A 24,440-nucleotide genomic window follows, 5' to 3' on the forward strand; every position below is an offset into this window, starting at 1 on the left:
CATTTTTTTCCATTTCCAATCCATTTATTCCCATTTTTGCTCATTCTTAACCCATTTTATTCCCATTTTTATCCCATTTTTAATCCATTTTGCCCATTTTTAACCCATTTTTTCCCATTTTTGCTCATTTTTACCCCATTTTATTCCCATTTTTGCTCATTTTTAACCCATTTTTCCCATTTTTGGTCATTTTTACCCCATTTTATTCCCAAGTTTTCCCCATTTTTTTCCATTTCCAATCCATTTATTCCCATTTTTCCTCCTTTTTACCCCATTTTATTCCCGTTTTTGGTCCCTTTCATGCACAGGAATTCACATTTTTTACACAGCACGAGAACACTGACGGCGGGGGGGGAATTTTGGGGTGAATTTGGGGGATTTTGGGTCATTCCAGGGATTGCAGCATCAGGAGCTGCTTCAGCACCTTGGTCTGGCTCGTCTCCCGGATCTCCCCTGCCAGGAACATCTCATCCACCACCGTGTACACCTGGGAATGGGGAGAAAAAGGGAAAATTAGGGAAAAACAGTGAAAAAACGGGAAAAAATGGCCCAAAAATGGCTAAAATTGACCCAAAAATGGCTAAAATTGACCCAAAAACAGCTGAAATAGACCCGAAAATGACCCAAAATGACCCAAAATCAGCCCAATCTCATCCACCACCGTGTAGACCTGGGAATGGGGAGAAAAAGGGAAAATTAGGGAAAATCAGCGAAAAAATGGGAAAAATCAGCGAAAAAATGGGAAAAAATGGCCCAAAAATGGCTAAAATTGACCCCAAAATGGCTGAAATAGACCCGAAAATGACCTAAAAATGGCTGAAAATGCCCCAAAATCAGCCCAATCTCATCCACCCCTGTGTGCACCTGAAAATGGGGAGAAAAAGGGAAAATTAGGGAAAAAGGGCGAAAAAAGGGGAAAAAATGGCCCCAAAATGGCTAAAATTGACCCAGAAATGGCTAAAATAGACCCAAAATCAGCCCAATCTCATCCACCACCGTGTACACCTGGAAATGGGGAGAAAAAGGGAAAATTAGGGAAAAACGGCGAAAAAACGGGGAAAAATGGCCCAAAAATGGCTAAAATTGACCCAAAAATGGCTAAAATTGACCCAAAAACAGCTGAAATAGACCCGAAAATGACCCAAAATGACCCAAAATCAGCCCAATCTCATCCACCACCGTGTAGACCTGGGAATGGGGAGAAAAAGGGAAAATTAGGGAAAATCAGCGAAAAAATGGGAAAAATCAGCGAAAAAATGGGAAAAAATGGCCCAAAAATGGCTAAAATTGACCCCAAAATGGCTGAAATAGACCCGAAAATGACCTAAAAATGGCTGAAAATGCCCCAAAATCAGCCCAATCTCATCCACCCCTGTGTGCACCTGAAAATGGGGAGAAAAAGGGAAAATTAGGGAAAAAGGGCGAAAAAAGGGGAAAAAATGGCCCCAAAATGGCTAAAATTGACCCAGAAATGGCTAAAATAGACCCAAAATCAGCCCAATCTCATCCACCACCGTGTACACCTGGAAATGGGGAGAAAAAGGGAAAATTAGGGAAAAACAGCAAAAAACAGCGAAAAAAAGGGGAAAAAATGGCCCAAAAATGACCCAAAAATGGCCCAAAAATGACCCAAAAATGACCCAAAATAACCCAAAATCAGCCCAATCTCATCCACCACGATGGAGACCTGGGAATGGGGGGAAAAAGGGAAAATTAGGGAAAAACGGCAAAAATCAGCAAAAAAACGGGAAAAAATGACCCAAAAATGGCTAAAAATGACCCAAAAATGACCCCAAGATGGCTGAAAATGACCCAAAAATGGCTGAAAATGACTCAAAATAGACCAAAATCAGCCCAATCTCAGCCTCCCCTGTGTGCACCTGGAAATGGGGAGAAAAAGGGAAAATTAGGGAAAATTAGGGAAAATTAGGGAAAACCAGCAAAAAACAGCAAAAAAATCAGCAAAAAACCGGGAAAAAATGACCCAAAAATGGTTGAAAATTGACCCAAAATGGCTGAAAATGACCCAAAAATGGCTGAAAATGACCCAAAATGGCTGAAAATGACCCAAAAATGGCTAAAATTGACCCAAAAATGGCTGAAAATGACCCAAAATGGACCAAAATCAGCCCCAAATGGACCCAAATTAACCCAAAATGCCCCGAAATCAGCCCAAAATCCACAATCAATTAATTAAGAAATTATAAATTTATAAAGAAATTCATTAACCCCTCCTCAAATTAATTAACCCCCAATTGATTAACAAATTATAAATTAATAAAGAAATTAATTAACCCCTCCAAAATTAATTAACAAATTATAAATAAATAAATAAATAAATAAATTAATTAATCCCTCCCAAATTAATTATCAAATTATAAATAAATAAATGAATTAATGAACCCCTCCCAAATTTATTACCCCTCCCAAATTAATTAACAAATTATATATTAATAAATTACTTAATTAACCCCTCCCCAAATTAATTAATTAACCACATCCCCAATTAATTAATTCGATTAATTAACCCCCAAAATTAATTCATTAACCCCTTCCCAAATTAAGGAAACCCCTACGCAAATTAATTAATAAATTATAAATTAATTAATAAATTAGTTAAACCCTCCCAAATTAATGAAACCCCTCCCAAATTAATTAAACCGCTTCCATAATTAATGAAACCCCCCCAAATTAATTAAGCCCCCTCCAATTAATTAATTACCCCATCCCAATTAATTAACCCCTCAAATTAATTAACCCCTAATTAATTAACAAATTATAAATTAATAAATAAATAAATTAACCCCTCCCAAACTAATTAACAAATTAAAAATAAAAAAATAAATTAATTAACCCCCCCAAATTAACAAATTAGAAATAAATTAATTAATTAACCCCTCCCAAATTAATGAAACCCCTCCCAAATTAATGAAGCCCCTCCCAAATTAATTAATAAATTATAAATTAATTAATAAATTAATTAACCCCTCCCAAATTAATTAACCCCCTCCAATTAATTAATTACCCCATCCCAATTAATTAACCCCTCCCCAATTAATTAATTAACCCCTCAAATTAATGAAACCCCTCCCCAATTAATGAAACCCATCCCAATTAATGAAACCCATCCCAATTAATGAAACCCCTCCCCAATTAATGAAACCCCTCCCAAATTAATGAAACCCCTCCAATTACTTAATTACCCCCCCAATTAATTAACCCCCCCAAAAATGAACAAAGAGGCCCCAAAACCCCTCCCCAAATTAATGAAACCCCTCCCAAATTAATTAATTATAAATTAATTAATAAATTAATTAACCCCTCCCAAATTAATGAAACCCCTCCCAAATTAATTACTTATAAATTAATTAATAAATTAATTAACCCCTCCCAAATTAATGAAACCCCTCCCAAATTAATTAACCCCCCTCCAATTAATTAATTACCCCATCCCAATTAATTAACCCCTCCCCAGTTAATTAATTAACCCCTCAAATTAATGAAACCCCTCCAATTACTTAATTACCCCCCCAATTAATTAACCCCCCCAAAAATGAACAAAGAGGCCCCAAAACCCCTCCCCAAATTAATGAAACCCCTCCCAAATTAATTAATTATAAATTAATTAATAAATTAATTAACCCCTCCCCAATTAATGAAACCCCTCCCAAATTAATGAAACCCCTCCCCAATTAATGAAACCCCTCCCCAAATTAATTAACCCATCCCAATTAATTAATTACCCCATCCCAATTAATTAACCCCTCCCCAGTTAATTAATTAACCCCTCAAATTAATGAAACCCCTCCCCAATTAATGAAACCCCTCCCAAATTAATGAAACCCCTCCAATTAATTAATTACCCCATCCCAATTAATTAACCCCTCCCAAATTAATGAAACCCCTCCCAAATTAATGAAACCCCTCCCAAATTAATTAATTATAAATTAATTAATAAATTAATTAACCCCTCCCAAATTAATGAAACCCCTCCCCAATTAATGAAACCCCTCCCAAATTAATGAACCCCCTCCCCAAATTAATTACCCCTCCCCAATTAATGAAACCCATCCCAATTAATGAAACCCCTCCCAAATTAATGAACCCCCTCCCAAATTAATTAATAAATTATAAATTAATTAATAAATTAATTAACCCCTCCCAAATTAATGAAACCCCTCCCAAATTAATTAACCCCCTCCAATTAATTAATTACCCCATCCCAATTAATTAACCCCTCCCCAGTTAATTAATTAACCCCTCAAATTAATGAAACCCCTCCAATTACTTAATTACCCCCCCAATTAATTAACCCCCCCAAAAATGAACAAAGAGGCCCCAAAACCCCTCCCCAAATTAATGAAACCCCTCCCAAATTAATTAATTATAAATTAATTAATAAATTAATTAACCCCTCCCAAATTAATGAAACCCCTCCCCAATTAATGAAACCCCTCCCAAATTAATGAACCCCCTCCCCAAATTAATTACCCCTCCCCAATTAATGAAACCCATCCCAATTAATGAAACCCCTCCCAAATTAATTACCCCTCCCCAATTAATTAATTAACGCCCACCGTTCGTTAACCCCTTCCCCACCTTGTAGAAGTTGAAGACGAGGTCGAGCTCGCAGACGTTGTGGAAATACTCATTGAGCACCTGGGGTCATTCATTAAAACCCCCAATTAACACCTCCGGGGGGGTAATTAAGGCCCGGGGGGGCTCGTTAAGGGGGTAATTAGTTAATTAATTAATGAACGGGGTAATTAATTCACCTCCACGAAGTTGTGGATGGCCTCCAGGTAGGCCAGGTTGTTGTCGGTGACGTCGACGCAGATGCAGAAATAGAGGCCGGCATAGCGGCGGTAAATGATCTTGAAATTGCGGAACTGGGGGAACTGGGAGTTACTGGGAGGGACTGGGACAAACTGGGAGGGACTGGGAGGGACTGGGAACCACTGGGAGGGGACTGGGATGGACTGGGAGGGCACTGGAGCCCGGCATAGCGATGGTAAATGATCTTGAAATTGCGGAACTGGGGGAACTGGGAGTTACTGGGAGCAACTGGGAGGGACTGGGAGGGACTGGGAGGGACTGGGAGGGACTGGGACAGACTGGGAGGGACTGGGAGGGACTGGGAGGGACTGGGAGGGACTGGGACGGACTGGGAACCACTGGGAGGGGACTGGGATGGACTGGGATGAACTGGGAGGGCACTGGAGGCCGGCATAGCGGCGGTAAATGATCTTGAAATTGCGGAACTGGGGGAACTGGGAGTTACTGGGACGGACTGGGAGGGACTGGGACAAACTGGGAACCACTGGGAACCACTGGGAGGGACTGGGAACCACTGGGACAAACTGGGAACCACTGGGAGGGGACTGGGATTGACTGGGATTGACTGGGAGCAACTGGGATTAACTGGGAGGGACTGGGAGCAGCGGTAAATGATCTTGAAATTGCGGAACTGGGGGAACTGGGAGTTACTGGGAGCCACTGGGATGAACTGGGAGGGACTGGGAACCACTGGGAGGGACTGGGAGGGACTGGGATGGACTGGGATTGACTGGGAGGGACTGGGAGGGACTGGGAATCACTGGGATGGACTGGGATTGACTGGGAGGGACTGGGAGGGACTGGGAGGGACTGGGAGCAAAATCTGCTGCTCCAGAGGTCAAAAACGCCAATTTAGGTGTGGAAAATTCCGGTTTGAAGGTAGAAAATGGGGATTTTTGGGGTGAAACCCGCGGATTTTGGGGTTTTACCTCGACGAAGTTGGTGTGTTTGGCGTCCCTGACGGTGACCACGGCGTGAACCTCCTCGATGAGCTTCTGCTTCTCGTCATCGTCAAACTGCATGTACCACTTGGCCAGGCGGGTCTTGCCAGCCCTGTTCTGGATCAGGATGAAGCGAATCTGCCCCAGAACATTCCAGAAAAAAATTGGAATTTGATTGGGTGAAAATTTGGGGGAAATCGGGGAAATGATTCCCCAAAAATTCCCATTTTTTTGCAATTTTCCGTCGTCAAAATTCGTATTTTTTCGTTAATTTTGCCTCAGAAATTCAAGAAAAAATTGGAATTTTATTGGGTTAAAATTTGGGGGAAATTGAGAAAATTATTCCCCAAAAATTTGATTTTTTTTGGAATTAAAATTCAATATTCCGTCGTCAAAATTCGGATTTTTTCGTTAATTCGGCCCCAGAATGCCCAGAAAAAATTGGAATTTTATTGGGTTAAAATTTGGGGGGAATCGGGAAAATTATTTCCTTAAAATTCCCATTTTTTTGTAATTAAAATTCCCATTAAAAATCCAATTTCATTGTGAATTTTGGGAGGGTTCCCAGCCCTGTTCTGGATCAGGATGAAGCGAATCTGCCCCAGAACATTCCAGAAAAAAATTGGAATTTGATTGGGTGAAAATTTGGGGGAAATCGGGGAAATGATTCCCCAAAAATTTGATTTTTTTCGGAATTAAAATTCAATTTTGCGTCGTCAAAATTCGGATTTTTTCGTTAATTTTGCCTCAGAAATTCAAGAAAAAATTGGAATTTTATTGGGTTAAAATTTGGGGGAAATTGAGAAAATTATTCCCCAAAAATTTGATTTTTTTTGGAATTAAAATTCAATATTCCGTCGTCAAAATTCGGATTTTTTCGTTAATTCGGCCCCAGAATTCCCAGAAAAAATTGGAATTTTATTGGGTTAAAATTTGGGGGGAATCGGGAAAATTATTTCCTTAAAATTCCCATTTTTTTGTAATTAAAATTCCCATTAAAAATCCAATTTCATTGTGAATTTTGGGAGGGTTCCCAGCCCTGTTCTGGATCAGGATGAAGCGAATCTGCCCCAGAACATTCCAGAAAAAAATTGGAATTTGATTGGGTGAAAATTTGGGGGAAATCGGGGAAATGATTCCCCAAAAATTTGATTTTTTTCGGAATTAAAATTCAATTTTGCGTCGTCAAAATTCGGATTTTTTCGTTAATTTTGCATCAGAAATTCAAGAAAAAATTGGAATTTTATTGGGTTAAAATTTGGGGGAAATTGAGAAAATTATTCCCCAAAAATTTGATTTTTTTCGGAATTAAAATTCAATATTCCGTCGTCAAAATTCGGATTTTTTCGTTAATTCGGCCCCAGAATTCCCAGAAAAAATTGGAATTTTATTGGGTTAAAATTTGGGGGGAATCGGGAAAATTATTTCCTTAAAATTCCCATTTTTTTGTAATTAAAATTCCCATTAAAAATCCAATTTCATTGTGAATTTTGGGAGGGTTCCCAGCCCTGTTCTGGATCAGGATGAAGCGAATCTGCCCCAGAACATTCCAGAAAAAAATTGGAATTTGATTGGGTGAAAATTTGGGGGAAATCGGGGAAATGATTCCCCAAAAATTTGATTTTTTTCGGAATTAAAATTCAATTTTGCGTCGTCAAAATTCGGATTTTTTCGTTAATTTTGCATCAGAAATTCAAGAAAAAATTGGATTTTTATTGGGTTAAAATTTGGGGGAAATTGAGAAAATTATTCCCCAAAAATTTGATTTTTTTTGGAATTAAAATTCAATTTTGCGTCGCCAAAATTTGGATTTTTTCGTTAATTCGGCCTCAGAAATTCAAGAAAAAATTGGATTTTTATTGGGTTAAAATTTGGGGGGAATCGAGAAAATTATTCCCCAAAAATTTGATTTTTTTCAGAATTAAAATTCAATTTTGCGTCACCAAAATTTGGATTTTTTCCTTGATTCGGCCCCAGAATGCCCAGAAAAAATTGGAATTTTATTGGGTTAAAATTTGGGGGGAATCGGGAAAATTATTTCCTTAAAATTCCCATGTTTTGTAATTAAAATTCCCATTAAAGATCCAATTTTATTGTGAATTTTGGGAGGGTTCCCAGCCCTGTTCTGGATCAGGATGAAGCGAATCTGCCCCAGAACATTCCAGAAAAAAATTGAAATTTGATTGGGTGAAAATTTGGGGGAAATTGAGAAAATTATTCCCCAAAAATTTAAATTTTTTCGGAATTAAAATTCAATTTTCCGTCATCAAAATTCGGATTTTTTCGTTAATTCGGCCCCAGAATTCCCAGAAAAAATTAGAATTTTATTGGGTTAAAATTTGGGGGGAATCGGGAAATTATTTCCTTAAAATTCCCTTTTTTTTTTAAATTAAAATTCCCATTAAAAATCCAATTTTATTGTGAATTATGGGAGGGTTCCCAGCCCTGTTCTGGATCAGGATGAAGCGAATCTGCCCCAGAACATTCCAGAAAAAAATTGGAATTTGATTGGGTGAAAATTTGGGGGAAATCGGGGAAATGATTCCCCAAAAATTTGATTTTTTTCGGAATTAAAATTCAATTTTGCGTCGTCAAAATTCGGATTTTTTCATTGATTCTGCTCCAGAATTCCCAGAAAAAATTGGAATTTTATAGGGTTAAAATTTGGGGGGGAATCGGGAAAATTATTCCCCAAAAATTCCCATTTTTTTGGCATTGAAAATCCAATTTTGCGTGGTAGAAATTCTGATTTTTTCATTGATTCGGCCCCAGAATTCCCAGAAAAAATTGGATTTTTAGTGGGTTAAAATTTGGGGGAAATTGGGGAAATTATTCCCCAAAAATTCCCATTTTTTTGCAATTTTCCGTCATCAAAATTCGGATTTTTTCGTTAATTCGGCCCCAGAATTCCCAGAAAAAAATGGAATTTTAGAGGGTTAAAATTTGGGGGAAATCGGGAAAATTATTTCCCTAAAATTTAAATTTTTTCGTAATTAAAATTCCCATTTTTTTGTCACTAAAATCCCAATTTTTTGATCATTTAAATTCGGACTTTATCATGAATTATGGGAGGGTTCCCAGCCCCGTTCTGGGCTCTAAATTGGGAAAAGCCCCAAAATCTCCTCATAAAATCCCAAAAATAATTAAAATCCCCCTCAGAACCCATCAAAATGACCCTAAATTGGGAAAAAACTCAAATTCTCCTCATAAAATCCCAAAATTAATTAAAATTCCCCTCAGAATTCCTCAAAATTCTCCTCAAAATGATCCTAAATTGTGGAAAAACCCCAAAGTCTCCTCATAAAATCCCAAAAATAATTAAAATTCCCCTCAGAACTACTCAAAATCCCCCTCAAAAATGATCCGAAATTGGAAAAAAACTCAAAACACCCCAAGTTCTCCTCCTAAAAACCCAAAAATAATTAAAATTCCCCTCAGAACCCTTCAAAATCCCCCTCAAAATGACCATAAATTGGGAAAAAACCCCGTAAGACTTCAAATTTTCCTCATAAAATACCAAAAATGATTAACCCCCCCCTCAGAACTCCTCAAAATCCCCCTTAAAAAGGACCCTAAATTGGGAAAAATCCCAAAACAGCCCCAAATCTCCTCATAATATATCCAAAATAATTAAAATCCCCCTCAGTACCTCTCAATTTGACCCCAAATTGGGAAAAAACCTCAAAATCTCCTCATAAAAACCCAAAAATAATTTAAATCCCCCTCAGAACTCCTCAAATTCCCCCTCAAAATGACTTGAAGTTGGGAAAAAAACTCAAAACACCCCAAGTTCTCCTCATAAAAACCCAAAAATAATTAAAATCCCCCTCAAAACTCCTCAAAATGACCCTAAATTGGGAAAAAACCCCGTAAGACTTCAAATTTTCCTCATAAAATACCAAAAATGATTAACCCCCCGCCGAACCTCTCAAACTCCCCCTCAAAATGATCCTAAATTGTGAAAAACCCCAAAATCTCCTCATAAAATCCCAAAAATAATTAAACTCCCCCTCAGTACCTCTCAATTTGACCCTAAATTGGGAAAAAACTCAAAATCTCCTCATAAAAACCCAAAAATAATTAAAATCCCCCTCAGAACTCCTCAAAATCCTCCTCAAAATGACCCTAAATTGGGGAAAAACCCAAAAGACTTCAAATTTTCCTCATAAAATACCAAAAATAATAAAAACCCTCTTCAGAACTCCTCAAAATCCACCTCAAAATGATCCTAAATTGGGAAACAACTCAAAATCTCCTCATAAAAACCCAAAATAATTAAAATCCCCCTCAGAATCCCTCAAAGTCCCACTCAAAAAGATCCTAAATTGGGAAAAAAACCAAAAGACCCCAAAATGTCTTCACAAAATCCCAATAATAATTAAAAGCCCTCTCAGAACCTCTCAAAAAGGACCTTAAATTGGAAAAAAAACTGCAAACACCCCAAAATCACCTCATAAAATCCCAAAAGAATAAAACTCCCCCTCAGAACTCCTCAAAAGCCCCCTGAAAATGATCCTAAATTGTGGGAAAATCCCAAAATCTCCTCATAAAAACCCGAAAATAATTAAATTCCCCCTCAGAACCCCCGTGTCCCCCCCTTTCCTCACGGCGCCTCCAGGCCGGGCCCCCCCCCGGTTCCTTCCCCATCCTGTTCCCGCTGTCTCCGTGTCCTCCCCGGTTATCCGCTGCCCTCAGGGCTTCTCACCATGGCGGTATCGGCCCGAGGCCTCCCCCGGTTCCGATTCCGGTTCCGATCCCGGTTCCGATTCCGTTCCCGGTTCCGTTCCCGGTTTTCCGCCCCCCCCTCAGAGCCAGGCCCCGCCGCTTCCCGCTTCCAACAGGGGGCGCCCCCGCGCCGCCCGCACTGCGCATGCGCGGCACCTCCCATTCCCGCCCTTTCCCCCTCACGTTTCTCGCCCCTCCCTCAAATTCCCGCCCCACTCCCCCAAAATTCTCATGGCCCCCTCCCCAAATTTCCCGGCGCCCCCTCCCCAAATTCCTGCCCTGGAAATGAAGGAAGGCGATCAGAAGGAGATTTGTAGCCCCCTCCCCAAATTGCCCCCACCTCAGCGGTCAAGCCCCGCCCACACCGCTCTTAGCCACGCCCCCTTTCCTCGCTCCCCCTCCCCAAATTCCCTCTCTCCCCCCACCCTCCATATCCCGGTTTTCGCCCCCTCCCCAAATTCCGCGCCCCCTGCCCCTCCAGGCCACGCCCTAAACCACGCCCACTCCCTCATTACCCCACTCTTCTGGCCCCTCCCATTGCATCCCCCCACCCCAAAATTCCCGCTGCTCTTTGCTTCCTTCCCTCCTCACAATTCCCACTTATCCCCCTCACAATTCCCGCTTTTCCCCCTCACAATTCCCATTTTTTCCTATCAAATTCCCGGTTTTTCCTATAAAATTCCCGGTATCTCCCCCCCAAAATCCCTGCGCTCTCATCCGAGCCCTGCCCCTTATCCCCGCCCCTTCCTTTAGCCACGCCCCTCCCGCCGCTCCCGCCGCTCCCCTCACGGTGCCGCCCCTCCCCTCCCGCCGCGCACGCGCTCCCGCCATTCCCACCCCCCCCCCCCCCCCCTCCGTGATCGTGAAGGCGGAGGCGGAGAGAGGAGGAGGAGGAGGAGGAGGAGGAGGAGGAGGCGGCTGAGGGCTGAGGGGTGGGGGGGGGTTAGAGGAGGAGGAAGGCGCCGCCGCCATTACAGGCCGAGCCCGCCCCGGCGGCCCCCGCCGCCCTCGCCCCGCCCGCCGCCGCCGCCCCGAGAGCGCGGACATGGCGCTGCCGCCGCCTCCCGCCGCCCCCGGCCCGGCCCGATGCCGCCGCCGCCGCCTCTGTTTCTCCGGTAAGAAGGAAACCATTTCCTCCTCGCTCGCTCTCAGCGCCACCATCGCCGCCTTTTTTTCTCTTTGGAAACCCCCCCCCCCCCCTCACCACCACCTCCCTCCCCCCCCCAGAAGAACAATGGGCCGCCCCACCCCCGCCCGCCGCGCGCCCGCCGGGCCGGCCCATGGCCCCCGCGGGAGGGGGGGGGGGGGGACGGCCCCGTGAGGGGGGCACGGGAGAGACCACCCCCCGTGGGGGGAAGGGGGGGGGGATGAGACCCCCACCGCCCCATCCGTCCGTTCTCAATGGTTCCGCCGCCCATTCATGGGGGGCTGTGTGGGAGAGACCACCGGGAGGGGAGAGGGGGGACCCCAAAATTGGGGAGGGGGGGCGGGGGGATTCTGAGGGGAGACCATCCCCAATTTGGGGGGGATTCTGAGGGGAGACGACCCCCAATTTGGGGCGAGACCATCCCCAATTTGGGGGGGATTCTGAGGGGAGACCACCACTAATTTAGAGGGGACTCAAAGGTGAGACCACCCCCAATTTGGGGGCGAGACCATCCTCAATTTGGGGGGGAATTCTGAGGGGAGACCACCCCCAATTTGGGGGCGAGACCATCCCCAGTTTGGGGGGGATTCTGAAGGGAGACCACCCCCAATTTGGGGAGGATTCTGAGGGGAGACCATCCCCAATTTGGGGGGGATTCTGAGGGGAGACCACCCCTAATTTGAGGGGGATTCTGAGGGGAGACCATCCCCAATTTGGGGGGAACTCAAAGGTGAGACCACCTCCAATTTGGGGGCGAGACCATCCTCAATTTCGGGGGGATTCTGAGGGGAGACCATCCCCAATTTGGGGGCGAGACCATCCCCAATTTAGGGGGGATTCTGAGGGCAGACCACCCCCAATTTGAGGGGGATTCTGAGGGGACCACCCCCAATTTTGGGGGGGTTTAGGGGAGAGACCACCCCCAATTTGGGGGGACTCAAAGGTGAGACCACCCCCAATTTGGGGACGAGACCATCCTCAATTTGGGGGGGATTCTGAGGGGAGACCACCCCCAATTTGGGGGGGACTTGGGGGAGACCAACTCGAAATGGGGGGGGACTCTGAGGGGAGACCACCCCCAATTTTGGGGGGGGATTTAGGGGCGAGACCACCCCCAATTTTAGGGGGACTTACAGGTGATACCATCCCCAATTTGGGGGGGATTCTGAGGGGAGACCCCTCCCCAAATTTGGGGGTTCTCCCCTCAAATCCCCCTCCCCAAATTTGGGGTTTCCCATTCAAATCCCCCTCCCCAAATTCCTCAAATCCCCCTCCCCAAATTGGGGTCTCCCCCCTCCCCAAATTTGGGGTTCCCCCCTCATTTCCCCCTCCCCAAATTTTGGGGTCTCCCCTCAAATCCCCCTCCCTAAAATTCCCAATTTTCCTTTTTTTCCCATTTCTCCCCCATTTTCCCCCATTTTTTGGGATTATTTGGGATTATCTGGCTCCCCAAAGCCCCCCCCAAATTCCCCCTTTTTATCCACAGTTGCCATTCCCTGGAAATTTGGGATTTTGGGGATTTATTGGGATTTATTTGGGATTTATTTTAGGATTTTCTTGGGATTGTTTGGGATTTTTTTTAAGGATTTTCTTGGGTTTTTTGGGATTTTTTTTTGGAGTTTCTTTTGGGGTTTTGGGGGATTTTTTTGGAGTTTCTTTTGGGAATTTTTAAAATTTATTTTGAATATTCTTGGGTTTTTTTGGGGGGGGATTTTCTTGGGATTTTATGGGGATTTTGGGGGGTTTTTTTTAGGGATTTATTTTGGGGGTTTTGGGGATTTATTTGGGATTTTTTTAGGATTTTCTTGGGATTGTTTTGGATTTTCTTGGGAATTTTTTGGGGGGATTTTTGGGGTTTTTTTCCCGGGGGTTTGGGATTTTTTTCCAAATTTTTGGGATTTTTGGGGGGGATTTTTTAAAATATTTTGTGATTTTTGGGGTTTTTTTTGTTCTTTGGAATTTTTTGACTTTTTTGGTTCTTTGGTTTTGGGGGATTTTTTGGGGACTCTTTGGGTGGAATTTTCTTGGTTTTTGGGGGAATTTTTTAAAATATTTTTGGATTTTTTGAGTGGTTTTTGGATAATTTTGGGGGTTTTTTTAGGATTTTTTTGGGATTTTTAAAATTTATTTTGGATTATTTGGGGCTTTTTGGGGGCTTTTTTGGGGATTTATTTGGGATTTTTTTAAATTTTATTTTTGAGGGGATTTTCTGGGATTTTTGGGGTTGTTTTTTTGGGGGTTTCTTGGGATTTTGGGAGGAATTTTTGAGGCCAAAATTTCACTTTGCCCACCTGGATTTGTCTCTTCCATCCCAAATTTGGGGATTTCTCCTCCAGGAATGGTGGAAAAAGATCCCAAAAATCCCAAAATTTGTCGAAAAGGTCCCAAAAATCCCTAAGATTTGGGAAAAAGATCCCAAAAATCCCCAAATTTTGGAAAAACATCCCAAAAAAAACCAAAATTGGGAAAAGGATCCCAAAAAATCCCCAAATTTAGGAAAAAGATCCCAAAAAATCCCAAGGATTGGGAAGAGGGTCCCAAAAAACCCCAGAATTTGGGAATGGTGACTTTGGGACACCCCAAAAAATGGGAAAATGATCCCAAAAATCCCAAAATTTAGGAAAAACATCCCCAAAAAAAATCCCAAAAATTGGGAAAAGAATCCCAAAAATCCCAAAATTTGGAAGAAACCTTCCAGAAAATCCCAAGAATTAGGAAAAGGATCCCAAAAAATCCCCAAAATTCAGGAAAAACATCCCAAAAATGGCCAAAATTTAGGAAAAAATATCCCAAAGCCCCAAAATTTAGGAAAAACCTCCCAAAAAAACCCAAAATTTAGGAAAAAATATCTCAAAAACCCCAAAATTCAGGAAAAACATTTTTTGGGGGGTAAAAAAAAAATCCCTTTTTTTGGGGGGGAATTTGGGGATTTTTGGAGGTTTTGAAGATTCCAACTGAGATTTTTGGGGAAAAAATAGGAAAATTCCCGATTTTTTTTCTCCTCTTGGAATTTCCAGCTCCTGGGTGAGGATTCCACAGGAATTTTGGATTTTTAGGGGAATTTTGGGGTTTTTTAGGAAATTTTGGGGTTAATCAGGAAGTGCTGAGTCAGTGAATTCCAGGGTAAAATTCAGGAATTTTGGGGAAAATTGGGAATTTTTGGGGGTTTGAAGTTGGGATTTCCAGCTCCTGGGTGAGGATTCCACGGGAATTTGGGATTTTTTGGGGAATTTTTTTGGGATTTTTAGGGAATTTTTGGGGTCAATCTGCAAGTGCTGAGTCAGCGAATTCCAGGAAAAAAGGTGGGAATTTTGGGGAACATCGGGAATTTTTGGGTGTTTAAAGTTGGGATTTCCAGCTCTGGGATGGATCTGGGTGAGGATTCCACGGGAATTTTTTTTGGAATTTTTTGGGGAATTTTGGGGGATTTTTAGGGAATTTTTGGGGTCAATCTGGAACTGCTGAGTCAGGGAATTCCAGGGAAAACAAAGTTGGGTCCACCATGATGGAGAAGTTGGATCCATCATGGTGGAGAACTTGTGTCCTTCATGCTGAAGAACTTCTGTCCACCATGGTGGAAAAGTTGGGTCCCTCATGGGAGATCTTTGATTGGATGGAGAACTTGTGTCCACCATGGTGGGGAACTTGTGTCCATCATGGTGGAAAAGTTGGGTCCACCATGGTGGAGAATTTGTGTCCATCATGGTGGAAAAGTTGTGTCCACCATGGTGGGTCTTTTGTTGGGTGGAGAGGTTGTGTCCATCATGGTGGAGAAGTTGGATCCACCATGGTGGAGAACTTGTGTCCATCATGGGTCTTTGGTTGAGTGGAGGAGTTGGATCCATCATGGTGACCCTTGCTTGGGTGGAGGAGTTGTGTCCATCACGGTGGAGAACTTGTGTCCATCACGGTGGAGAACCTGTGTCCACCATGGTGGAGAACTTGTGTCCATCATGGTGGGTCTTTGGTTGGGTGGAGGAGTTGTGTCCACCATGGTGTACCAGTTGTGTCTATCATGGAGGAAGAGTTGGATCCATCATGGTGGAGAACCTGTGTCCACCATGGTGGAGAACTTGTGTCCATCATGGTGGGTCTTCGGTTGGCTGGAGAACCTGTGTCCATCATGGTGACCCTTGGTTGGATGGAGAAGTTGTGTCCACCATGATGGAGAAGTTGTGTCCACCATGGTGGAGAACTTGTGTCCATCTTGGTGGAGAACCTGTGTCCACCATGGTGGGTCTTCGGTTGAGTGGAGAAGTTGGATCCATCATGGTGGGGAAGTTGTGTCCATCATGGTGACCCTTGGTTGGGTGGAGAACTTGTGTCCATCATGGTGACCCTTGGTTGGTTGGAGGAGTTGTGTCCATCATGGTGGAGAACTTGTGTCCATCATGGTGGAGAACTTGTGTCCATCATGGAGGGTCTTTGGTTGGGTGGAGAACCTGTGTCCATCATGGTGACCCTTGGTTGGATGAAGGAGTTGGATCCATCATGAGGGGGAAGTTGTGTCCATCATGGTGACCCTTGGTTGGGTGGAGAACTTATGTCCATCATGGTGGAGAACTTGTGTCCATCTTGGTGGAGAACTTGTGTCCATCATGGTGTACAAGTTGTGTCTATCATGGTGGAAGAGTTGGATCCACCATGGTGGAGAACCTGTGTCCATCTTGGTTCCCCACGTTGGCCCGAGCAGTTGTGTCCATCATGGTGGAGAACCTGTGTCCATCATGGTGGAGAACCTGTGTCCACCATGGTGAAGAACTTGTGTCCACCATGGTGAAGAACCTGTGTCCATCATGGTGGAGAACTTGTGTTCACCATGGTGAAGAACTTGTGTCCACCATGGTGAAGAACCTGCGTCCACCATGGTGAAGAACTTGTGTCCACCATGGTGGAGAACCTGTGTCCACCATGGTGGAGAACTTGTGTCCACCATGCTGGGGAACCTGCGTCCATCTTGGTTCCCCATGTTGGCCCGAGCAGTTGTGTCCACCATGGTGAAGAACTTGTGTCCACCATGGTGAAGAACCTGCGTCCACCATGCTGGGGAACCTTCGTCCATCTTGGTTCCCCCTGTTGCCCGGAGCAGTCGTGTCCCTCCTGGTGTCCCTCACTTGTTGGAGACCCCATTCCCACCCTTCCCCGACCACCTCCACCACCCTTGACTCCCCCTCCCGTCTCTCTGTCCCCCCAGGACCCCTCATCGGCCGCCGCGCTCCGACGCCCTCCAGTTCCTGAAGCATCCCCGGCGCCCCGGCCATGGCGCCGCCGCCCCTGCCCTGATCCCGTCCCCGCGCCGCGCCAGGGCCACCACCATGCTCCGACCATGATGATGGCCCGCAAGCAAGATGGCCGCACGCCCACCTACAACGTCAGCGTGGTGGGGCTGTCCGGCACCGAGAAGGAGAAAGGTCAGTGCGGCGTCGGCAAATCTTGCCTTTGCAACCGATTCGTTCGACCCAGCGCCGACGACTTCCACTTGGACCACACCTCCGTCCTCAGCACCAGTGACTTTGGAGGAAGGGTGGTCAACAATGACCACTTCCTCTACTGGGGCGAGGTGGCCCGAGCCTTGGAGGAGTGCGTGGAGTGCAGGATCCACGTGGTGGAACAGACGGAGTTCATCGACGACCAGACCTTCCAACCTCACCGGAGCACGGCTTTGCAACCTTACATCAAAAGAGCGGCGGCCACCAAGTTGGCGTCGGCCGAGAAGCTCATGTACTTCTGCACCGACCAGCTGGGTTTGGAGCAGGACTTCGAGCAGAAGCAGATGCCCGACGGCAAATTGCCGGTGGACGGCTTCTTGCTCTGCGTGGACGTCAGCCGCGGCATGAACCGCAACTTCGACGAGCAGCTGAAATTCGTCTCCAACCTCTACAACCAACTGGCCAAGACCAAGAAACCCGTGGTGGTGGTGCTGACCAAGTGCGACGAGGGCGTCGAGCGTTACATCCGCGACGCCCACGCCTTCGCGTTGGGCAAGAAGAACCTGCAGGTGGTGGAGACCTCGGCGCGTTCCAACGTCAACGTCGAGCTGGCCTTCAGCACCTTGGTGCAGCTGGTGGACAAGAGTAGGGGCAAGGCCAAGATCATCCCCTACTTCGAGGCCCTCAAGCAGCAGAGCCAGCAGATCGCCGCCGCCAAGGACAAGTACGAGTGGCTCGTCAGCCGCATCGTCAAGAGCCACCACGAGCTCTGGCCCAACGTCAGCCGCAAGATGCAGCCGGCGCCCGAGTACCAGGACTATGTCTACTTGGAGGGCACCCAGAAGGCCAAGAAGCTCTTCCTGCAGCACGTCCAGCGCCTCAAGCAGGAGCACATCGAGCGGCGCCGCAAGGTCTACCTGGCCCTGCTGCCCCAGGCCTTGGACGCCCTGGTGCCGGACCTGGACGAGATCGACCACTTGAGTCGCGCCAAGGCCGAGAAGCTCCTGGAGGCCAAGCCCGACTTTCTCAAGTGGTTCGTGGTGTTGGAGGAGACTCCGTGGGACGCCACCAGCCACGTGGACAACGTGGACAACGAGCGCATCCCCTTCGACCTGCTGGAGACGCCGGCGGCTGAGCAGCTCTACGAGGCCCACCTGGAGAAGCTTCGCAACGAGCGGAAGCGCGCCGAGATGAGGAGGGCGTTCCGCGAGAACCTGGAGACCTCTCCCTTCGTCACGCCCGGCAAACCCTGGGAGGAGGCCAGGAGCTTCATCATGAACGAGGACTTCTACCTGTGGCTGGAGGAGTCCGTCTACATGGACATCTACGGCAAGCACCAGAAGCAGCTGATCGACAGAGCCAAGGAGGACTTCCAGGAGCTGCTCCTGGAGTACTCGGAGCTCTTCTACGAGCTGGAGTTGGACGCCAAGCCCAGCAAGGAGAAGATGGGCGTCATCCAGGAGGTGCTGGGCGAAGAGCAGAGGTTCAAAGCCCTGCAGAAGCTGCAGGCCGAGCGCGACGCCCTCATCCTCAAGCACATCCACTTCGTCTACCACCCCACCAAGGAGACGTGCCCCAGCTGCGCCGCCTGCGTGGACGCCCGCGTGGAGCAGCTGCTGGGCTCCCGCTTCACCCGGCAGCACCGCAACAACCCCTTGGCGGACTCCAACGTCGACCGCATCAACTTGGTCATCCTGGGCAAGGACGGCCTGGCCCGCGAGCTGGCCAACGAGATCCGCGCGCTCTGCACCAACGACGACAAATACGTCATCGAGGGCAAGATGTACGAGCTGGCCTTGAGGCCCATCGAGGGCAACGTCCGCCTGCCGGTCAACGCCTTCCAGACGCCGACCTTCCAACCTCACGGCTGCCTTTGCCTCTACAACTCCAAGGAATCTTTGTCCTACGTGGTGGAGAGCATCGAGAAGAGCCGCGAGTCCACCGTGGGTCGCCGCGACGGCCACTTGGCCCAGCTGCCCTTGACGCTCATCCTGGTCAACAAACGCGGCGGCGGCGGCGACGCCGGCGGCGAGACCTTGCAGAGCTTGATCCAGCAAGGCCAGCAGATCGCCAGCAAGCTCCAGTGCGTCTTCCTCGACCCGGCGTCCGCCGGCATCGGTTACGGCCGCAACATCAACGAGAAGCAGATCGGCCAAGTCCTCAAGGGTCTGTTGGACGCCAAACGCAACCTCAACCTGGTGGTGGGCTCCACGCCGGGTCTGAAGGACGCGTCCGACGGCGCCGACCTGCGCGTGGTGATGTGCTTGATGTGCGGCGACCCGGTGAGCGCCGACGAGGTTCTCCTGCCCATCCTTCAAGCGCAAGCGTGCCGGCCGGCGCCGGGCGGCGGCGCCGCGGTGCTGCTGGAGGCGGCGGTGGGGTCTCAGCGGAGGAAGGTGGAGCTGTCCTTGCTGTCCTACCACGCCTCGTTCGGCTTGAGGAAGAGCCGCCTGGTCCACGGCTACATCGTCTTCTACGCCGCCAAACGCAGAGCGTCCTTGGCCACCTTGCGCGCCTTCCTGGCCGACGTCCAGGACATCGTCCCCGTCCAGTTGGTGGCTTTGGCCGACGGCTCCGCCGACCTCCTGGACAACGACGTGAGCCGCGAGCAGTTGGCCGAGGGCGAGGAGATCGCGCAGGAGATCGAGGCCAGGTTCGCCGCTTTGCCCTGCGGCCAAGCCCAAACCAAGCTGGAGGTCTTCCAACCTTTCTTCAAGGACGCTTTGGACAAGAAGAACATCGTGGAGGCCGCCCACATGTACGACAACGCCGCCGAGGCGTGCAGCACCGGCGAGGACGTCTTCAACTCGCCGCGCGCCGGATCTCCGCTCTGCAACTCCAACCTGCCCGACTCCGAGGAGGACCCGGAACCCCTGCCCGGCTACAGCCCCTTCCGCGAGGAGCCTCCCGTGGCCACCTTGCCCAAGGACCACTCCAAGTTGTCCATGGAGCTGGAAGGCAACGACGCTCTGAGCTTCATCTCGGTGGTGGGGACGTTCGACGGAAAAGCCAACAAGGTCCCGCCGCCGGTCAAGCCCAAACCGCCGGTTCACTTCGACATCAAGGGCGACCTCGGCTACCTGGAGCAAAGCCACCGCGACGCCCAACGGCGCTCGGTGTCCTCGTCCGCGTGGCTGCCGCCCGATTGCTTCGACCCTTCGGACTACGCCGAGCCCATGGACGCGGTGGTGAAACCGCGCAGCGAGGAGGAGAACATCTACTCGGTGCCCCACGACAGCACCCAAGGCAAGATCATCACGGTGAGGAACATCAACAAGGCCACGTCCAACGGCAGCGGCAACGGCTCGGACAGCGAGATGGACACCAGCTCCTTGGAGCGCGGCCGGAAGGCGCCGGGCGTCGCCAAACCCTCGCTGTACCGGGCGCGGTGCGCGCGGCTCGGACGTTTCGCCGGTTACCGGCCGGGCCTGAGCGTCGGCAGCGACGATGAGTTGGGACCTGGGAGGAAGAAGGACGAGGAGGCGGGAGGTCAAGGGGGCTACAAAGGGGACAACGCGGTGATGGCGTACGAGGCGGGAGATGGCGAGGATCCGCGCAGGAGGAACATCTTGAGGAGCCTCAGGAGGACCACCAAGGTGGGGCTTGGGTGGAGGTGGAGCTTGGGTGGAGGTGGAGCTTGGGGTGGAGGTGGAGCTTGGGTGGAGGTGGAGCTTGGGTGAAGGTGGAGCTTGGGGTGAAGGTGGAGCTTGGGTGGAGGTGGAGCTTGGGGTGAAGGTGGAGCTTGGGGTGGAGGTGGAGCTTGGGTGAAGTCGGAGCTTGGGTGAAGTCGGAGCTTGGGTGAAGGTGGAGCTTGGGTGAAGGTGGAGCTTGGGGTGAAGGTGGAGCTTGGGTGGAGGTGGAGCTTGGGGTGAAGGTGGAGCTTGGGGTGGAGGTGGAGCTTGGGTGAAGTCGGAGCTTGGGTGAAGGTGGAGCTTGGGGTGGAGGTGGAGCCTGGGTGGAGGTGGAGCTTGGGTGGAGGTGGAGCTTGGGGTGGAGGTGGAGCTTGGGTGAAGGTGGAGCTTGGGGTGAAGGTGGAGCTTGGGTGGAGGTGGAGCTTGGGGTGAAGGTGGAGCTTGGGGTGGAGGTGGAGCTTGGGTGAAGTCGGAGCTTGGGTGAAGGTGGAGCTTGGGGTGGAGGTGGAGCTTGGGTGGAGGTGGGGCTTGGGGTGGAGGTGGAGCTTGGGGTGGAGGTGGAGCTTGGGTGGAGGTGGAGCTTGGGGTGGAGGTGGAGCTTGGGTGGAGGTGGAGCTTGGGGTGGAGGTGGAGCTTGGGTGGAGGTGGAGCTTGGGTGAAGGTGGAGCTTGGGGTGAAGGTGGAGCTTGGGTGGAGGTGGAGCTTGGGGTGGAGGTGGAGCTTGGGTGAAGTCGGAGCTTGGGTGAAGGTGGAGCTTGGGGTGGAGGTGGAGCTTGGGTGGAGGTGGGGCTTGGGGTGGAGGTGGAGCTTGGGGTGGAGGTGGAGCTTGGGTGGAGGTGGAGCTTGGGGTGGAGGTGGAGCTTGGGCTGAAAGCGGAGCTTGGGGTGAAGGTGGAGCTTGGGGTGAAGGTGGAGCTTGGGTGAAGGTGGAGCTTGGGGTGGAGGTGGAGCTTGGGGTGGAGGTGGAGCTTGGGGTGGAGGTGGAGCTTGGGTGGAGGTGGAGCTTGGGGTGGAGGTGGAGCTTGGGGTGAGGGTGGGGCTTGGGTGGAGGTGGAGCTTGGAATGGAGGTGGGACTTGGGGTGAAGGTGGGGTTTGGAGAGGTCCCCATCATTTCCCCATAATTTCCCCATAATTCCCCCATTATTCCCCCCTAATCCCCCCATTATTCCCCCATTATCCCCCCTAATCCCCCAGTATTTCCCCCCTGTTTCCCTATAATATCCCCACAATCCCCCATATTATCCCCCCCTAATCCCCCAGTATTTTCCCCCTGATTCCCTACAATATCCCCCACAATCCCCCCATTATCCCCCCATTATCCCCCCATATTACCACCATATTATCCCCATATTATCCCCCCTAATCCCCCAGTATTTTCCCCCTGTTTCCCTATAATATCCCCCACTATCCCCCATATTATCCCCCACAATCCCCCCTATTATCCCCCCATATTATTCCCCATTATCCCCCCTAATCCCCCAGTATTTCCCCCGTGTTTCCCTATAATATCCCCCATATTATTCCCCATTATCCCCCCTAATCCCCCAGTATTTCCCCCCTGTTTCCCTATAATATCCCCCATATTATCCCCCGTTATCCCCCCTAATCCCCCAGTATTTCCCCCCTGTTTCCCTATAATACCCCCCACAATCCCCCCATTATTCCCCCCATTATTCCCCCCATATTATCCCCCATATTACCCCCCATTATCCCCCCTAATCCCCCAGCATTTCCCCCCGTTTCCCTATAATATCCCCCACTATCCCCCCATATTATCCCCCACAATCCCCCCTATTATCCCCCATATTATCCCCCATTATCCCCCAGTATTTCCCCCTGTTTCCCTACAATATCCCCCCATTATCCCCCATATTATCCCCCCTAATTCCCCAGCATTTCCCCCTGTTTCCCTACAATATCCCCCACAATCCCCCCATTATCCCCCCATTATCTCCCCATATTACCCCCCCATATTACCCCCCATTACCCCCCCTAATCCCCCAGTATTTCCCCCCTGTTTCCCTACAATATCCCCCACTATCCCCCCATATTATCCCCTACAATCCCCCCAATTATCCCCCCATATTATCCCCCATTATCCCCCCTAATCCCCCATTATCTCCCCATATTATCCCCCATATTATCCCCCATATTATCCCCCCTAATCCCCCAGTATTTCCCCCGTTTCCCTATAATATCCCCCACAATCCCCCATATTACCCCCCCAATCCCCATTATTCCCCCATATTATCCCCCATATTATCCCCCATTATCTCCCCATATTAACCCCCATTATCCCCCCTAATCCCCCAGTATTTTCCCCCTGTTTCCCTACAATATCCCCCACAATCCCCCCATTATTCCCCCATTATCCCCCCATATTATCCCCCACATTACCCCCCATTATCCCCCCTAATCCCCCAGTATTTCCCCGGTGTTTCCCTATATTACCCCCCACATTACCCCCCATTACCCCCCCTAATCCCCCAGTATTTCCCCCCGTGTTTCCCCATATTATCCCCCACATTACCCCCCATTACCCCCCCTAATCCCCCAGTATTTCCCTGGTGTTTCCCTATATTACCCCCCACATTACCCCCCATTATCCCCCCTAATCCCCCAGTATTTCCCCCCGTGTTTCCCTATATTATCCCCCATATTATCCCCCATTATCCCCCCTAATCCCCCAGTATTCCCCCCCTGTTTCCCTATAATATCCCCCACAATCCCCCATATTACCCCCCCAATCCCCATTATTCCCCCATATTATCCCCCATATTATCCCCCATTATCTCCCCTAATCCCCATATTATCCCCCATTATCTCCCCATATTAACCCCCATTATCCCCCCTAATCCCCCAGTATTTTCCCCCTGTTTCCCTACAATATCCCCCACAATCCCCCCATTATTCCCCCATTATCCCCCCATATTATCCCCCACATTACCCCCCATTATCCCCCCTAATCCCCCAGTATTTCCCCGGTGTTTCCCTATATTACCCCCCATATTACCCCCCATTACCCCCCCTAATCCCCCAGTATTTCCCCCCGTGTTTCCCCATATTATCCCCCACATTACCCCCATTATCCCCCCTAATCCCCCAGTATTTCCCCCCGTTTCCCTATAATATCCCCCACAATCCCCCCATTATCCCCCACTATCCCCCCATATTATCCCCCATATTATCCCCCACTATCCCCCCATATTATTCCCCATTACCCCCCTAATCCCCCAGTATTTCCCCCCGTGTTTCCCCATATTATCCCCCATATTACCCCCCATTACCCCCCCTAATCCCCCAGTATTTCCCCCCGTGTTTCCCCATATTACCCCCCACATTACCCCCCATTACCCCCCCTAATCCCCCAGTATTTCCCCGGTGTTTCCCTATATTACCCCCCATATTACCCCCCATTACCCCCCCTAATCCCCCAGTATTTCCCCGGTGTTTCCCTATATTACCCCCCATATTACCCCCCATTACCCCCCTAATCCCCCAGTATTTCCCCGGTGTTTCCCTATATTACCCCCCACATTACCCCCCATTACCCCCCCTAATCCCCCAGTATTTCCCTGGTGTTTCCCTATATTACCCCCCACATTACCCCCCATTACCCCCCCTAATCCCCCAGTATTTCCCCCGTGTTTCCCCATATTATCCCCCACATTACCCCCCATTACCCCCCCTAATCCCCCAGTATTTCCCTGGTGTTTCCCTATATTACCCC

At 48.5% G+C, this 24,440-nt stretch overlaps 2 protein-coding genes across 4 annotated transcripts; one reads left to right on the plus strand and one right to left on the minus strand.

Annotated features, from left to right (window-relative positions):
* Window positions 1–222: 222 nt before the first annotated feature.
* On the minus strand, window positions 223–10,657 carry AP2S1 (adaptor related protein complex 2 subunit sigma 1). Of its 3 annotated transcripts, none has more exons than XM_066571397.1 (5): window positions 10,483–10,657; window positions 5,766–5,915; window positions 4,776–4,889; window positions 4,600–4,659; window positions 223–487 (listed from the first exon to the last, which is right to left on the minus strand). In XM_066571397.1, exons 1-5 carry the CDS (start codon window positions 10,483–10,485, stop codon window positions 386–388), a joined length of 429 nt encoding a protein of 142 aa, XP_066427494.1. In that variant the 5' UTR covers window positions 10,486–10,657; the 3' UTR covers window positions 223–385. The 3 variants fall into 3 exon arrangements, with proteins under 3 accessions (XP_066427494.1, XP_066427495.1, XP_066427496.1); XM_066571398.1 differs by lacking the exon at window positions 223–487 and adding an exon at window positions 1,084–1,188; XM_066571399.1 differs by lacking the exons at window positions 223–487; window positions 4,600–4,659; window positions 4,776–4,889 and adding an exon at window positions 5,037–5,261.
* An 882-nt stretch (window positions 10,658–11,539) lies between these two features.
* On the plus strand, window positions 11,540–20,674 carry ARHGAP35 (Rho GTPase activating protein 35; the record flags this gene model as incomplete). The annotated part of the gene is made up of 2 exons (XM_066571400.1): window positions 11,540–11,617; window positions 16,844–20,674. A coding segment is annotated over exon 2 (3,699 nt), but the record flags the coding sequence as incomplete, so codon positions are not given.
* Window positions 20,675–24,440: the final 3,766 nt, after the last annotated feature.

The sequence above is a fragment of the Molothrus aeneus genome, unplaced genomic scaffold, assembly GCF_037042795.1.
Source record: "Molothrus aeneus isolate 106 unplaced genomic scaffold, BPBGC_Maene_1.0 scaffold_470, whole genome shotgun sequence".
In the NCBI taxonomy this organism is placed as follows: Eukaryota; Metazoa; Chordata; class Aves; order Passeriformes; family Icteridae; genus Molothrus; species Molothrus aeneus.

Excerpts from the sequence above, each read along its gene's own strand:
- AP2S1 (XM_066571397.1), bottom strand. Across the intron at positions 4,660-4,775 it reads CCATCCACAACTTCGTGGAG|GTGCTCAATGAGTATTTCCA; the intron begins GTGAATTAATTA and ends GAATGACCCCAG. Across the intron at positions 488-4,599 it reads TCGTCTTCAACTTCTACAAG|GTGTACACGGTGGTGGATGA; the intron begins GTGGGGAAGGGG and ends CCCCATTCCCAG.